Source organism: Podarcis pityusensis (genome assembly GCF_964106645.2).
Source record: "Podarcis pityusensis genome assembly, chromosome: 5".
Classification (NCBI taxonomy): domain Eukaryota; kingdom Metazoa; phylum Chordata; class Lepidosauria; order Squamata; family Lacertidae; genus Podarcis; species Podarcis pityusensis.
The window spans coordinates 8,606,058-8,623,479 of NC_138032.1; the positions used below are offsets into that span (position 1 = coordinate 8,606,058).

Here is a 17,422-nt window from a genome sequence, read left to right on the forward strand (position 1 = left end):
GCCAGATGGATACCACTAAGCCCAATCTACACTGGGCTGCCAAGAGATGAGTACAGGGGATACCAACAGCCCAATCTACACTGGGCTGCCAAGAGATGAGTACAGGGGATACGGATCTACTGAGCTCACAGTCAGCAAGTAGCTTCACTCCTTTCATTACCCATTCCATTAAGCACTCAGATTTTTATTTCAATATGGAAGACGGGCAACTTTAGCATGTATTGAGATTAAGCCTCCAGTCTGGGTTCTCCTAAGTAACTGGGGCCACAATAAGCAGACAAAGCGTTCTGAAGAGTTAAACTGCCTCTTGATTTTGGCTCCAACCCCCAATTGCGCCAGTCTCAATTTCGTCCCATAACAAGCCCATCAAATGAAACACCACCACCAATGCACTGTGATTGCAACCCACTGGTTTATCATGCAACTACGCTATCAAAGGGCAGGCCTGTACTATCTGTAACCCATCAAGCTTAATACAGCCCAGCAGCCATTACTAAGGTCCATCAGGTACAGTGGTGCCTCGCAAGACGAAATTAATTCGTTCCGCGAGTTTGGTCGTCTTGCGGTTTTTTTCGTCTTGCGAAGCACGGTGTCGGGAAAGTTTTGGAAAAGCTTCAAAAATCACCAAAGTCTTTAAAAACCTCAAAAAAGGCTACCACACCGCGTTCTATGAGTTGCTCCTCGAAGTCAAGTCGCAACTGTATTAATGGTGTTAAGAAAAATGAAACAAACTTGCAAGACGTTTCCGTCTTGCGAAGCAAGCCCATAGCGAAAATCGGCTTGCGAAGCAGCTCAAAAAACAAAAAACCCTTTCGTCTAGCGAGTTTTTTGTCTTGCGAGGCATTCGTCTTGCGAGGTACCACTGTACTAAGACTGCAGCTCTTGCAATCCCAGACAGGCAAGCAAAAGCCAGAGCTTCGCTGCATTCCTGCAAAAGCCACAGTACGTGGCTTGGAGGATCACAAGAACAACAAGGACAGGCCAGCTGAACTGCTGTGTGTGCAACATCCTAATCTCAAACCCACAATAAATATAGCAAGAAGTACAATAGTGCATAAAATGTCATTATAATCTACAGGGACAGCACCCAGATTCATAGCATAAATAAACAAAACCAGCAATAAGCATTAAGAGTGTTGCTATATACCACAAAGCCACACAGCCAACTGCTCGTCAGTGACGCAAGAAGCTCTCTGGCTGCTTCTTTTCCCACTCTTTTGGGTCCCTGATTTCTGTCCTGTGCTTCCTCTCAGAGGCTCATCATGAGGGCTTTTACAGTACGGGTGATCTAAGAGCTCTGCGCCAAATACGTCCATATTTATGGGCCCTTCCACCTCCATCTGACCACTGTCCTCATTTTGCGCTAGCTCCACGGAAGCAGGCCCATTAGCAAAGCCGTCGTTTGTGCCCAAATCTGCCCTGGAGGGCCCCAGCACTGTCTCGCCGGCACCCGTAAACTGATTCGTTCCTCCATCTCCTGGACCTAAAACTGAGCTTTCTTTCTCCGTCACAGAGACGAAACTATCAGGGCAGCTGTCCAGTGCGGGTGCCTTCCGCGCTTCCTCTTTGTGAGTAGGCTGTGCTCCACATGCCGCTTCTGCTCCATGCAACTCCAGCACACAGGGCTCAGCGATGCCATTTTGGTCTCTGGGCGCAAGTTCCTTGTAATGGAGCTCCCTGCAGGGCAAGCGTGCGCCCTGGGTGAGGCAGGCGTCAGGCAGGTGTGTTTGACTCTCCTCAATCAATGGTCCTGGCATATGACTGTTCATATCTGACAAGCTGAACAGGTTCCAGGGAGATTTACTTTTCAGTTTCCAAGAGGGAAGCGAGGCCCCAGAGACTCCTTGGCGGAGGTCCTCTTGCCAATCTCTGCTTACTTTCTCCACCCAGCTCGGCCTCCTTATGCTCAACTTGCACGTCTTGCCTCTCCAAAACCTGGGACGAGATTTCGCGATTCTAATCCAAAACTTGACCGCAGAAAGTTTCTTATACATCATAAATAGAGATCTGTTTTTTAAAGTACACCTTTTAAATCTAGGCCTCCTCCTAATAGTCAGGAGGTCACAAGTTCCATTTTGCTCCAGGCCTTGGCAGCAGCACTTCCTTCTGGAGTTGTTCAGAACCTCAACGCCACTGTTATTGCTCTCGCCCACCTTCCGAGCAAGACCATCCTCTTTTACCAGGAAGGTAGTATTGCTGGTCTCGGTGCTGTACTGCTTGCTTTGAGAAGGCTTTGAGTCAACCGTTAAACTGCAAAATTTATTCAGAAGTTCTTCGCTCTGAAAGGATGTGCCACCCAGCTCCTCTGCCACTGTAACAGGTCCTCCACTTTTGCACCAAGGAAAAAAGCTTCTGTGTATGTTTTGTGGAAAGGTGCAGTTTTCAAAAGGTACAACTTGCTGGGGGTTTGCATTTAGGAACACTTCAGGAGCCCACTTCCTCTGGAGCCAAAGACTCTTGCTTCTGCAGGGCTTCGTTTGTTTCAGGCTCACAGGTGTCCAAGTGCCTCGCCTCCCTCCTTTAAGTAGAGAAAGACGGTTCCTTTGAAAGCAGTACTGCTTCAGCCCCCAAAATCCCACCGTCCATTTTCGATAACCGGCCAGCAACCGACTTCTCCGCTGTATTTTTCTCCTATGCTCTTTCATTTTTCTGCTGCATTATGATCTCGAAGTGCAGCTGCAACAGCAAAGGAAACACAAGAAAGAAACAAGTTACACCACAGAGAACTTTAAAAGTTCCATCATTCAAAGCCCTCCAGCAACACAAACTGTTCAGAACCCGTTTTTTGCATGCAGCAAGGTAAGTTTCCTGAGGAAGACTGCAGAGACATACCAGGGACTATGGCTTCTTTCCTGGTCATTAAAAACTTGCTGTTTGATTGGACTAGAGGCAACCACACCCTTGCTCATCGGTGCAATGCAGAACTCAAGATCTCTCCTGCTTACTGATCTGTGTTAAAGATGCCCATTTCACCCTAGCTACACTTGACATGGTTCAAATTGTGACTTCCGCCCCAATTTGTTGAGCCACTCCTTATTCCTCCGGTCCCCAATGTGCCCCCAATTCTGCATGTGTATTTGCATCCCTTTGCAAACCAGATCATAGCTGTCAACGTTTCCCTTTTTTTAAGGGAAATTCCCTTATTCCGAATAGGATTCCTCACAAGGGAAAAGTTGACAGCTATGAACCAGATGTCTACTGTGCTGCCAGGAAGGCAAGAGGTTATGGGGAAAAATGAGAAAGGCATGTTGGGAAATAAGCTACTTTTCCTTTAAGATCTGGTGGGAGAGCAGTGGCTAGGAATACAGGACAGTTTCTCATCCCAGGCACAGGTGTCCTCAAAATGCCACTAAGCTCAGGGTCATGGCCCCATCTCAATATGGCAGCAATGCTAGCCTACCTTGCAGGGTTACTGAGAAATTGTTTTTGAAGCGTTTCCAACACCCGAGGCATTATTCCAGCCTTCCTCATCTGGAGGGAACAGCTTCCATCAGACTGAGCCAGCACAACTGGGAGCTGTGATCCAAACCTTCTAGAGAGCACCAGGTTGTGAAAGGCAACACCATACAAATACTTATTATGTAGTGTATAACCTCACCCATAGCCAGTTTGAACTGTCTTATTTTTTTCAGCACAGTGAAAAACTGCACAGTGTTGCAGGCTATTTGTAACTGGGATTATTATTATTATTTTAAAAAAGAGAAAACAACCCAAATATGCTAAACAGAATTAGGAAGCAGTCAGAAAAAAGAACAGAAATTGTCATATGTGGTGGACATGCCAATTTCCAAAGAAAAAGGGGGGGGAGACCTTAATAAGAATGACAGGACATGAGATTGTGTTGGATCGCATTTTTGTTTTTTTAATTAAACTATGCAGGTGGTTCAGAAAAGAGCTAACAAATAAACAAAATTAGGAAGCATCAATTACAGAGCAAAGGGGCTAGATTGAAAGTTACAGTCTGCTTAAATAGCCGAATTAAAATGTGCTTTTGAAAAGAATTGGATTTCTGTTATTCTTTTCAAGTAATTAATTAGTATACTTAAAGAAGATTTACAAGAATTGCTGTATTTAATTAGTTATTAGTGCATAGGTTTAGCTATTAAGTTTATTTATTGAAGAACTGTATTTAGAATTTGCAGATATAAACTTTACGCAATCTTTTTTTAAATAAAAATCACTATAAAACTGCAAATACACATTGTGAGCAAGGCTGGAAAAATCCCATTTAGCGCCTTCAGTTTACTTTGCTCCTTAACTTGAGCCTTATTTGTGTGTTCTGATACCCCCGCAACATTAGATCTGTGGAAGGAAGAGTGCGGACCAACAAGCTAGCTCTGCCTCACCTGGCAGTCCTTGTCTCCATTCATATATCGGAGGCAAACGTCTGCAAAAGGGAGCAAACAGGTAGGATCCCCTGTGAAATTTGGAACTACTGAAAGTTCAGGCTTCCAAGTTGCACAGGGAGTCTGGGCAAGGAGAAATGACTCTTCACTTCAGGGCAATGTGACAGGGTGCAGTTCTTCATCACATGAGGGATCAGGATGCATAAAGGGCTCTATAACACTCTGGAAAAGATCCCCCAAACATGCCAAACCCGGACAAGTACTGTGCTTCCAAGAACTATGTCACACTTTTGTCCACCATAAGGGAGACAAAAGCAGAACTAGCAGTTCTGCCAGGAAGTAGATAGTAGTTTGATGTGTCAGTGGAAACTTAAGCCCTTCCCTGTGACCCAAATTATTCATTCTTGGCCACTTTATTTTACCTTGGCTTTATACTGCCAGGGTCCTTTACAGACCTTCCCTTCAAGTCTCCGCCAGTCCAACCCCACTGCCATGGTGATGTGTAATGCAAGAGCATGAACAGTGAAAGCTTCTTCTGTTACAGTTAGACACAGGAGCAATCGGCAACCAGTAAAGAGGACCTCTTGAGGAGAAGTGTATGTTGATTAGTGCATAGCTCAATACAACAAAAGTCAGAACAAAGTTGAAGGAAGGAAATAAGGGGAAGGTAACGGAAAAGCAAGGGAGGGAAGCTTAACAGACTACAGGAAGCACGAGGGTCATACTTTCAGGAACTGTCAATGCCTGCTTGCTGAAGAGGCTGGATTGGAAAGAAGGCAGGTGGCTCGCTGAATAGAAACGGTGAAAAAGTAATCCTTCAAGCATCTCTGAAGTGAGATGAAAAGTACATTTGGAGAGTACCCAGTGCTTTTCGAAATGTGCAGCTGCTGATGAAAGTGCAAGAGAGGATCAAAAATAGTTTCTGTTGCACACTTGAGAGCAAGAGGAAGGAAGGAAGGAAGGAAGGAAGGAAGGAAGGAAGGAAAAGCCAAGGGCAAAGGCAGTGGTGCTCAGCAGCCCACATATCCTTCTGAATACACAAGAAGCAACTTATTGCCTCTCAGCTAGATATATTTTCCCAGGCTCAAATAAGCTACCTTTCAAGGTTGCCATGCTATGAAACCTAATGTGATCCGTCACTTGACATGTGCTCTTAAAAATCGGTGCGGCTAGGGCCTCTCTTCAGGAGTCAGTGTGGCAAAATTAGGAGCATTAGATGTCAGAATGTAAGAGCCATACTGGATCAGACCAGACACCTGCCTAGTTCAGCATCCCACTTCCCACAGTGAGAAACCAAAAGCATATGGGAAGCATATGGGAAAACCAAAAGTAGAACGTTGATAAAACTGCCTTCTCTCACAGCTGTTCCCCAGCAGCTGGTATTCAGAGGCATATTGTCTGAACCTGGAGGGAGTATATAGGCATCACGACTATACTGTATATTGCTGCAGAACCAAACTGAGAACAAGAACCATAAGACAGTACATAGGCAGGATAATAGCCCTCTTACAGGCAACAAAAGAGCCTGGCATCTCCACCATCTGGAGGTGCATTTCTGGAAATCATTGAATCCTGACTGTTTTCACACACTTCTACCCCATCCTGTAGAATTCTATCAAGTTATATTTTATCTGAACAATCAGAATGAATGTCAGGAGCCCAAATGCTTTTTCTGTGCACACTGAGCAGGAGCAGTGAACAAATTATAGCTAATTGGTGTAGCTTCTCTTCAATTACCCCACCGCCCTGCTCACAGTTGTGAAGAATATTATTACGTTATGAATGGTCTGTGTCACCATTAAGAAAGAGAGGTAGGAATAGGCCAATGTATATGTGTGTGGACTTTCCCTGGATTATGTGACTTTTCTTCTTTAAGTTCTCAAAGTTCCTAACGTAGCTCAAGGCTGTCATCTGAACTATCCAGATGTTTAACTGAGAATCAATCACAGTCTGTCCATCATTTGAAAAAGAAGACTAGGCATTCCGTTTTGGTGACTGAAACGTTGGTTCAAGGAGCCATTTGGCCCCTACCTTATATATCTTGGGTTTCTAACACTGGACTCTGTAGGACTAGGACCTAGAAGACCCGGGTTCAAATCCCCACTCAGTCATGAATTTCACTGTGTGTTACTGTCCTCTCTGTATAACCTGTTTTGCTATGGCTGGTTACAACCCTCCAAATACCACTAATTGCAAAAGGAACCAAATAAATTCTTTACAAAAAAATAAATAGAGAGTGCTGCTACATTGGGGGGGGGGGGAACTAGCCATTCTGTTTTTGCACATATAACCCAGGTTCCAGGAGCCATGTGGTGAACAGCTTTCCATCCCAGTTTCTAACACTGCCTTTCTGGTTGCTTTAGATTCTCAACTCCCATCAGGTCCAGCCAGTATAGCCAATAGCCAAGAACAATAGGCACTGGAGTCGAACAATATCTGGAAAAGGGCATTGTTTTGTCTAACTCTGCTTAGGGGTGGGAAAAAGGGTTCTGAGTATGCACATACTATTAACATTAAAATGGCTTGCTGCTGCTCTTTCCCCCATTCCCATGCCAGTACCAAAAACCGCAACAAAGCATGAAGATAGAAGCACAAACAGAACAGAAAGTTCAACTCATTAGCCTCTGTTTTCACTGCTCAGACAACAGTGAGCAGCAGAAATTCTTATGCATGGAAAGTTCCGTACATTCAAAGAGGCTACTGAAGCCTTCCTAGAGTTTTGTCCACACTTTTTCTTTTTTGGAAGCTTTCGTGACAATAAAAGCTTCAATATACTATCCACAGAAGGGCAGAGCATCAGGAGTTCTAGCTGACACCATGAACTGCACAAAATCAATTCATTTTACACATTTAAAAGTTAAAACTATATCACATCAGTGTTTTGTTTTTAGGAGACTTGTATGTGCTGCACAAGACATTACTGCAAACGAGACATTTTATTCTAGTACCAACATTTAAGGGCTGACCGCATCATTGGCAAGTGACAAAAGCAACAAAGGCAAACTCCAAAAGCAGAAGTGGACAACTTACTCAGTGCCAGGGGGCAAACTGGAAAGATGTGACTAGAAAACAATTGCTAATCAGCAGTTTTTGCTACTTTAAGTAGTTTAATCATCGTGAAAATGAGAAAGTATTGAAACAAGTATATGTGCAGCAGAAGTTCCTAGAGAGGGTAATCAACATAATCTAACACATATTCGGGATATTTTGTTTGCTACTAATTTGGACATCTTTTAACCAAATTTTGCATGACTCTTCCCAAGATTAATGGGTAGGTTTTTATCCATGCTCTGATATATTTGGACACCGCTTTGAATCATGATGGTAATGTAAACTAAAGCTTTCAAAACTGCACTGATTTTTCGGGGGGGGGGGTGTCTTATAATTCCCATGCAACGCTTGGCACAAATAAGACTGCTAGTACAAAACAGACTGAAGAAATATTATTTCTGACTGGCACAGCAGGTGGGTAATTTTTTTCATCCTTCCTCTGCAATAACCATTGCCATAGGGAAATCCCGATTCAATCCAAAAACAATCAAAATGGGTTTAAATACTAAAACATATTCAGGTATGTAACACTGCACACAGAGGAGGAATGAGGTTTTAACATACAGAATATAACCGGGGTGGGGTGGGGAGGACTACTCTATAATCACACAAACATTTTGGGGTCACAGGGGCACTGCATGTTATTATCCCACCCTAAATAACTGAATACTCCTCATACTGCTTTGTTATTTTGTTCACTGCATCAGCAAGAAAATTTCTGTAGATCTTCATAGTATTCAGTGAACTTACCATATTTTTAGCTCTATAAGACGCACCAGAGGATAAGATGCACCTAGTTTTTGGAGGAGGGAAACAAAAGAAAAAATATTCTGAATCCCAGAAGCCAGAACAGCAAGAGGGATCGCTGTGCAGCGATCCCTCTTACTGTTCTGGCTTCTGGGATAGCTGTGAAGCCTGCATTCGCTCCATAAAACGCACACACATTTCTCCTTACTTTTCACGAGGGAAAAAGTGTGTCTTACAGAGCGAAAAATATGGTACTTTGCAAAACTGGTGGTGCACTTCTTGCTGAATCAATCTCTGCTGGTGGAGCACTATGCACTCTTGTCCTTCTGCACCAAGTTCCCAACACTAAAAGTTATTTTATATAAAGTATATTTTTCCCCAATAAAGATTTGTTTACTCAGATATACAATACGCTTGGGTGCTGCATTCAAGGATGCTCAACAGAAGCTACTATCCCCATTCTCCCAATCTGTTCCTCCTCAGTTTCACACTCCTTTCTCCTGTACCTTGAAAAGCATGATCATCAAAGTATAGGACTCCTGCCCAAGTTCTAAATAGCTGAAGATCTAGTTGGTCACACCTAAATAATTTCATTTTGCCAGGCTCTTTCAGCAATCTTTATTGTGTAAACTAGATATATCCCTGAAGTCAGATGAATCTGACTTGTAATTACATGTTAGGCCTCAGTTTATGGAGTCAGGAAGAACAACTTGCATCAGCTTTGTCTTCTTCCCACCTGCATCACCTCCACCACAGATGCACTGCCATGTAGTTCATCACTGCACATGGACTTGAAAGGCGTTAAGTTCTCATACCAACACCGATAATGTTCTGCAAAAGAACTTTATAACTCTTGTCCTTTAGATTTTTCAATAAGAAACTAGGAGGCCTGTAAAAGGAGGGAAATACAGAAAAGCAGAGCCATGACTGTCCAAACATCTTAAAACCAGCAAGATCCCAAATCTTGTTCTTCCCTCCTCCAATAAGCTGTATAAATTGGCCTAGGGCATCCTAGAATGCAGGGACTCTGTATGTCTCATTCCTTTCCAGCCCAAGTCACTCAATTGATTTTCTGTACTTCCCATACATCCCCATCCTATACAAATTTGCTCAGAAGAACCCACTCCTCCATTTCAGAAAAAAATATTTCCAAGAATGCACAGAACTGCAGGTCACTTGAAAAGAAGTAGCACTCCATAAAGAAGGCTGATCGCCGAAGAATTGACGCCTTTGAATTATGGTGCTGGAGGAGACTCTTGAGAGTCCCATGGACTGCAAGAAGATCAAACCTATCCATTCTTAAGGAAATCAGCCCTGAGTGCTCACTGGAAGGACAGATCCTGAAGCTGAGGCTCCAGTACTTTGGCCACCTCATGAGAAGAGAAGACTCCCTGGAAAAAACCCTGATGTTGGGAAAGATGGAGGGCACAAGTAGAAGGGGACGACAGAGGACGAGATGGTGGGACGGTGTTCTCGAAGCTACCAGCATGAGTTTGACCAAACTGCGGGAGGCAGTGGAAGACAGGAGTGCCTGGCGTGCTCTGGTCCATGGGGTCACGAAGAGTCGGACACGACTAAACAACAACAACAAGCACTCCATTATTGATCCCGTTATTATTCCTGCATATTATCTTGCAAATGTTGCTTTAAAACTTCCTGTTCTCATTAGTTTAATCAAGAACCGCTTAAAACTCAAAGTCTTTCTGTGACATATCAATAAACAAAGCACATCTGAATTATAGTATACACTTCACAAATTTAAGAATGCTTATAAGTACTTCAAGGTCCAACCTGCAGAACTGCTACCAAACAGTAACTGAAGTTACTTTTTCATAATATTTGTTCTTATTGTTTTAAAAGATCTCTGATCTGCATAGACCTCAATGGTAACCCATAAAGAAGTCACAAGTAACTTCTTCTTAACATTTTTAAATAATAAAGCACAGCAATGCAGAGGTTAAATTACTGTAAAGAAGTAACATATATATATATGAGAGAATATATATATATGATATTATGGAAAGACCTCCGCTGGATGCCAAGGAGAGCCACCGCCAGTCAAGAGTAGACAATATTGGGCAACACGGACAAGTAGTCTGGCCAGGCATAGAACAGCTTGCACAAGTAAAGATTATGAAGCCAATTAAACACCTTGCGTTGAGCAACAAAATCTTTTAATGAATCAACAAGGATTTAGAGGTGTTCTGAGCCAAGTTAGAATTCCTCAACAGAAGCTACAAAAATAGTAAGGCCTTTTTGGAATTATACATTATGACACAAACATGAGTTGAATATACGCTACTTTAGCCAAATGTAGCAAGCGTTTCTATCCAATTCTGAAGAAACCGTGACAGATATTATGTAGAATTTGCATTTTGCTTCGGTATGAATTAGGTTATAACTACTGAACTCACTACACTTTCTAGAATTCCACCACGACAAAGGGGTCACTGAGATTATGACTGTTGTTTTTATATCACATATAATGCCAACAGATAATTGCTCCCTGCTCTGCTCATGTCTAAATACTTCTTGAAGGTATTAGTGTATATTCAGTACAAACAGCATGCCTATGACCAGGCTCTTTACCCTGGGAATGGTCAAAGAGACATTACCAAGCCACTTGTGGCACAATGGGGCAGTGCATCTGGCTGTTAACCAGAAGGTTGGTGGTTTGAGCCCATGCACAGATGGCTGCAGGCAGGGTTTCTGAATTGCAGGGGGCTGAACTAGATGACCCTTGGGGTCCTTTCCAACTCTACACAGAGTAAACTTTCATTGATGCAAACTTCAGATAAACGAGTTTGGACATAAGAAAAGCTGTGCTGGATTAGATCAAAGCCCCATGTATTCCAGCGGAGTGTTCGAAACTCACATTGTTCTAGGAGCATTTTATGACAGGGAATTTCATTAGTGTGAGCAGTTTCTGAGCTTTGGATGCAGTACTGTGCCTAAGATTTCAGATTTAAACTGAAGAGTGGAAGGAGAGGACGACCTTTTTCTGCCTCCTTATTTCCACCTACTCTCTGAAGACTGGAGAAGAGACCCTCTTAAGAATATCAGGGGGGTGGGAAGGGGAAGGACTAGACCATGTACAAATGAACATAATAGTTGCAGTTCATTTTCAGCTTTGTATTCTTGTTATAAAAAAGCACGCCTAGACATTCCATTGCTGTGCCCTTAACCTAGGTTTAAGGGACCGTTTAGCTCCTAGCTTTCATATCTCTGTTTCTAACACTGTTCTAGCATTCCATTTCCCAAGGAGCCACCTAGATGCCTCTGAAGTCCACAACTAGGGCATGGAGGCAACAGTCCTCTCACACTGCCACTCCCCAACAGGTGGTATTCAATGGCAGAGTGTCTCTGAATCTGATGACTTCATACAGCCATCATGACCAGTAACCAGAAATACAATTTATGGAAAATAAGGCTCTCTAACCCCCTTTAAAGCCATCTAAACTAGCAGTCACCACAGTAGCTCGTAGCAGCCCAATTGCATAAAATTATGTGTGGAAAAATTAATTGTCTGTCCTGAATATCCTGCTGATAACCTCAAGTACTAGTATTATGAGCTAGGGATAAAGGTATTGTTTCTAGCATTTCTTTGAATGAAGAACAAATGCTTGAATACACCTGAGGACATAAATGTTTGCAAGTATCTGAGGACATACTCAGCTGTTTCCCTTGCAGTGTGCATGAGCAAAACATCTCTGCCTTTGGTGAAACTATGCAGGAAAGCTTTTTCGCTTATCTCATGCATAAAAAATAAAACCAGAATACAGGAATTCAGTCCTACATCCCTTCATACACTCCTTTACCCTATAAAACTATGAACCCTATAGTCCTTGCTATGCACTACACAATACTTCATAGCATCAGTCTACCTGCATGCTCATAGTACTCGCTCTCTCTTCAGGATCTTCCCGAAAGCTCACCTTCCCTGTGAATCCTTTGACTTAGCATCTTAATCCACATTCTCACCTGTCAGCTTGTCTAGGCACACGTAAACATACTGCCTCATAGTCACACCTCGTTTCATATTCATCTTTCCATCTCCCCTCGTCTCAAATAAAAGTAAGTAGGTTGTCAACACTTGGGGGTAGTTATCTTTTATTATTATCTATATTATTATATTCTCTTGAACATCATATATTTTGATGGGTAGGATATAAACATTATTTCCACATCTTTCCCTCTCACTATATGATTAGTTTCTGCTGCCGCTCCACCTTTAACTGTTCCCATTCTCTCTAATGAAGAGCCAGCAAAATCACAAAACATCTTTGTCCCAGGAGTAGCACTAAAGAAATGCACCCACTTGCTTAGCAACAGCAAATTCCCAGACACATCTCAACGGCCCCCTTCCCATGGGAAAACCTCAACTGCTTTGCAAAAAGAGAAGTGCTGCACCCTCTTGAACATCCTTTCTCAAACTTGGGTCCCCCAACGATGTTGGACTATAACTCCCATCATTCCTAGCAACCAGGACCAGTAGTCAGGGATGATGAGAGTTGTAGTCCAACAACATCTGGGGGCCCAAATTTGAGAAAGGCTGCTCTTGAAGGATGACTTTGCAGCAAGGCACCCACCCTCTCTACTCTAGCCTGACCCCTCCCCAAGAAGGCCAGTTCCCACACGTAAGAGCCCTTCTGGATCAGGCTAATGGTCCATCCAGCCCAGCATCCTGGTCTCCCAGCAGCCAATCAGATGCCCCTATGGGGAAGCCTGAAGACATAACGCAGCTGCAACAGCAACTCTCCCCATTTGCGACTCCCAGCAAATGTCACTGAGGGACATGCTGCCTCTGAAAGGGGAAGTAGAACACAGCCATGGTTGGCTAGTAGGCTTATCCCACCCCATCATGACTCTGCCTTATCGTCTTTTAAAGCCATGTTGGGGTCACCACTACCTCCCACGGAAGTGAATCCCAGGCTTAACTATGCCCCTGTGTGTGCAGAAGAGCTTTCTTTTATCTTGAGACTGGATAGCCTCAGGTTCTTCTATTATTATTATTATTATTATTATTGAAAGTAATAATAATAACAATCTCAACTGGTAGAGCATGAGACTCTTAGAATCAGAGAACCATAAAACCGTGAGAGTTGGAAGTGACCCCGAGGGTCATCAAGTCCAACCCCTTGCCACGCAGGAATCTTTTACCCAACACGGGGCTCGATCCCACGACCAAAAGCCTCACGCTCTAGTGATGGAGCTATCCAGCCCCACCTTGGGCAAAAAGAGAAGACTCCTGCATTGCAGCGGGTTTGGCTGGATGGCCCTCGCGGTCCCTTGCAACGACAAACGTGATGACCCAAGGGCGTGCAGTCAGAAGACAAAAGAAAGCCCTTCCACATACTCGGGGGGGGGGCGGGCACGGTGACGGGGGAGGGAGAAAGGAAAGCTTTTCCGGCCATGCATAAAAACTTATCACGTCCTCTGGCCCACCTTCTTTCCAAACTAAAAAAAAGGGGGGGAGCCCCCCCCGCCCGCAAAAAGACACCACCGTTATGAGGAAGGAATCGAAAGGTTTCCAGCAGGAGGCCGCCCCCCCCTCCCGCCCCTCAGGTCAGGGGGGCTGACTAGGCCAGACAGCCTCCCCCCACCCTCAGGCACGACCCCCTGCGAACCTGCTCGGCCCCCTCACCTCTGAGGAGAATATGGGGAGGGGGGGCGTGAAGAGAAGGGGAAACAAAACACACGGACCCCGCCCCCCACCCGCCCCTCGAGCCGCCCGTACCTTTGTCGCTTGGCGCATCCCGGCCGCGAAAAGGGGCCTCTCCCCGCCCCCCGCAAACACCCGCCTCCCTCTCTCTTTCCGCCCCCCTCCTCCCAACTCCACGAGCGCGACGGCGACGGCAGCCGCTCGGCGACACCTCACGTGGGTCCGGTTCCCACAACCTACACGGCAGCGGCCGGCCCAGCGCCTCTACACGTCACTCTCCCGCGACGAGAGCTTCCGGATCGAGAGGCGGGGGTGGAGGAAGTGAGAGGGAGGGGATTAGGAGCGGTTTCTTGCCGGACCTGTTTGCGCATGCGTGCAAGAAAAGGGACTGAAGGGGAGGGGCGGAGAAGGAGGAGGAATGTGCCGCTAGGCTCCACCATCTTTTGGTCTGGGAAAGGGAGGAGGAGTGCGCATGCGTTGGGGGGAAGCAAGCTGGGAGGAAGGTTCGGCCGTTCTCGTGCGCGTGCGCGGTTGGTTTCTCGTTGCTAGGAGATGGGTGGGTTTCCACCCCACTCCCGTATTTGCATATTAATTGCTGGGGGCGGAGGGACGACGGTGGATTTAAAGATCAATATAACTTCCTAAAAGAAAAAAACAATGCAAAATAACCATTTAGAGATAAGCCCTTTATCTCTAGTCATTTAAAGATAATAATCATTAAATTAATCTCGACTAATTAGTCATTACTTTCGTGCTGATGGTGTGCATTTAATCTGGCTTGATATTTTGCCACCTAATTTGTGTTTAGATTTTTTGTTAATTAGATTGCTCTGCGTCGCCTGGAGAACTGGATTAACAGGCAACTAAACATGCTAATAATTACTTATTATTATTATTATTATTATTATTAAAATTACCTGGGTACTATTAGAGTCCAAGTGACTTAGCAAGCTGTTGCACTATGCTAGTGAAGGGTAGGCCAGTCAGCCATGGATGCTGCCTTCAGTCTACTCAGGAATGTATTATTATTATTATTATTATTAATAATAATAATAATAGAGCATTATGATATGCGATCCCCTAACAGCTGCCCGAAGTGATACATTCAAGGAATGGGTTTGCACCTCTAAAGAAATTAAGGCCCTCAAAAGGAACCCTGAGTCAAAAAAGGTTCAACCAGTAATGGTGAATAGAAACTGGATCAGGTCAGCTCCTTCTCTTGCAGAGAAATCAAAATGATGACAACGAAGGTTGCAAAGCAGCTGCGCTTGCAGGGCAAAATCTGTTACAAGTTCCCTCCTGATTGGTGTGCGAGGCAGTTTTCTTTTGATGATTGGCATCTGTCAGGATGACAGTTCATGCTAAGAATCTTTTCAGCATTCAGAAAAGCCGTCTTGCACAAGAAATAATAATAAGAGGAAAGTGCCCTTGTGGGATGGAGCCCAGAAGTAGGGAGAGGGTTGAGACTTGCAACCATGGCAAGCAGATCCAGCGCCAGTTTGGAAGCCTGCCCCCTTTGCACCCCAAACAAAGCAGCTGGTGCTACAGACTTGAAGCTACAAGGGTACACTTTGAAAGAATGAACACTGACACCCTCTCAATGGTGTGTGTCTTGGATTCGAATGCTGGAACAGGAAGGATTATGCTCCAGCAGATCCAAACGCAAACATGCAAATAAAAAGTTGGCAGAGCTGGTGCCAGGCTTAGCAGGGCCCAGGACATGGCAATCATTATTATTATTGTTATTATTAATTTAATGCATTTATATCCCACCTTTCTGCTTTCTTGAAGGACCATCTTTTACCACGAGTCTGTCAGTTTGCATTTCTTAGTGCAGAAAGTATTGATCTGATGTGTGGAGATCTTTCCTAATCTACTTATTTCAAGGGGGTTCTGGAAGCTTCTCTGCATGAAAGAAATAAGCAGAGGGTTCATGATGTTTGGGTTATTCCTTCTGGGAAGCTGAGTACAGCTGGTGTAAACTGGTTCTGTTACCTCTTCTGTCATGGTCATGCTGACTATAATAATAGGCCAGAAGGAGCGTGCGCTTCACTTTCTCTATCTCTTTTCCTTCTGGTGTGGTGTTCTGCACATAGTATGCTTAGTGTTAAGGTTTAGACTTATTATAAGTTATTGTAAGTTTAAGTGAAGTCTGCTGCAACTGGATTTCTTATAGAAAGTGCCAATCCTGAACGTATTGGATTTGTGTCCATTATGCTCATTTGCCTTCAGTACCAGAAAAGCTCTGCTGGATGGAATATTAATTTCATCTGGTCTATTTTGGGGGGAATCCTGCAACATGTTTAAGTTTTTAATCTGCTAACTATACGTTGAAATCTGCTGTGGATCAATATTGAGTAGAATTTCAGTGACAGAGTTTGCCCGCCCTCAACTTGCAACATTGCCCGGGACGTAGACAGGGCCTTCTTCATAGTGGCACCAACCTTGTGGAAGGATTAGCTCCCTCCTTTTTAACCTTTAGGCCAGGGTTGGGGAACCTGTGCCCCCTCCCCAGATGTTGCTGGACTACCAATTCCCATCATCCCTAACCATTGGCCATGCTACTAGCTGGCCACAGGTTCCCTACCCCTGCATTCTGGTTTTATTTAATCTTGTACTTGAGTTGCTTTTCATTTTCACCTCAATGCAATAGGTGGCTTTAGCATTGCTCTGTTTTTGCACTCTTGGTTTCTCTGTATTTGTTTTGCTTCATTGTACATTTTGTATCTGTTGGGGACTCTTGGAATGGAGAGGTATGATATACATTTCCTAATAAATAAATCGATTTGTGCACTACTATTTTATATCAACCTCGTACCAAAACTCCCCCCCCCCCCAAAAAAAAATAATTCTGGGAATTGTAGTTTGGCGATGTGGCTACTGAGAATTCTTTGTCTGAAATCCTTTTCCCTCTGCCCAGAACTAGTTTTCCAAGATTCCTCTGGGGAGAAAAACTGATTATTAATGGGGGGGTCACATAACTCCCCATCCCGCTGGGGTCAGGATTAGCTTAATTCACTATTTGTATACATCACTCCACACAACCAGAGACATTCCAAAGTGATTTGCAGTTATAACAAAATACATAGGAAATTCTCATCTGTGGCTCTTATCAGTGCAATTGGAGGTGACTTCATTATCATGGTCAAGTCTGAATAGGCCACTAACAGGCAATCAAAGTCCTTCTGCTCATCACATCACAGTGCCTCATGGCAATTTCTTATCTTTCAGATCGTATTGTGATGGACACCCCCAATCTCCAAGCGGCGAGAGATTTCGGGGTGCCGGCACTAACCTCAAGTGTGGTTTCCTTGGAATGAAGGTCACTGGAGATGGTGGTGTCTTGATGATATATGGTTTAATGTGCTCATAGATATAGGCTGAACATAAGTGCTCACTGTATTAGGACTTCAGCAGATACTGCTCTCCCGTTAGGTTTCTAGGGAGGCTCTTGGTTTCAGCACAGATTCAGGCTTCTGTTTTCCCCCCTCCTGCAGACTATACGGACTATTGATTCCTTACACTCACCAGTGACATCACCTCCACCCAGGCAAGATGGGGAAGACTTCTTTGAGCATCTCCATCTTGTAGTTTCTGTGGCAAACCAGTCAGCTCT

The 17,422-nt window shown here is 44.2% G+C and overlaps 1 protein-coding gene across 2 annotated transcripts in view; it reads right to left on the minus strand.

The window, feature by feature from the left end:
* Window positions 1–14,199, minus strand: part of SENP5 (SUMO specific peptidase 5) — a 32,330-nt gene extending 18,131 nt beyond the window's left edge. The window contains exons 1-2 of one of the 2 annotated variants that reach the window (XM_081006384.1): window positions 14,047–14,199; window positions 1,148–2,676 (exon numbers count right to left, since the gene is read on the minus strand). In XM_081006384.1, coding sequence (XP_080862510.1) covers window positions 1,148–2,645 — 1,498 coding nt within the window. In that variant the 5' untranslated portion in view covers window positions 2,646–2,676; window positions 14,047–14,199. Of the gene's footprint in view, window positions 1–1,147; window positions 2,677–13,881; window positions 13,951–14,046 lie in introns of those variants that run through there. The other variant, XM_081006383.1, reaches the window with a different exon arrangement.
* Window positions 14,200–17,422: the final 3,223 nt, after the last annotated feature.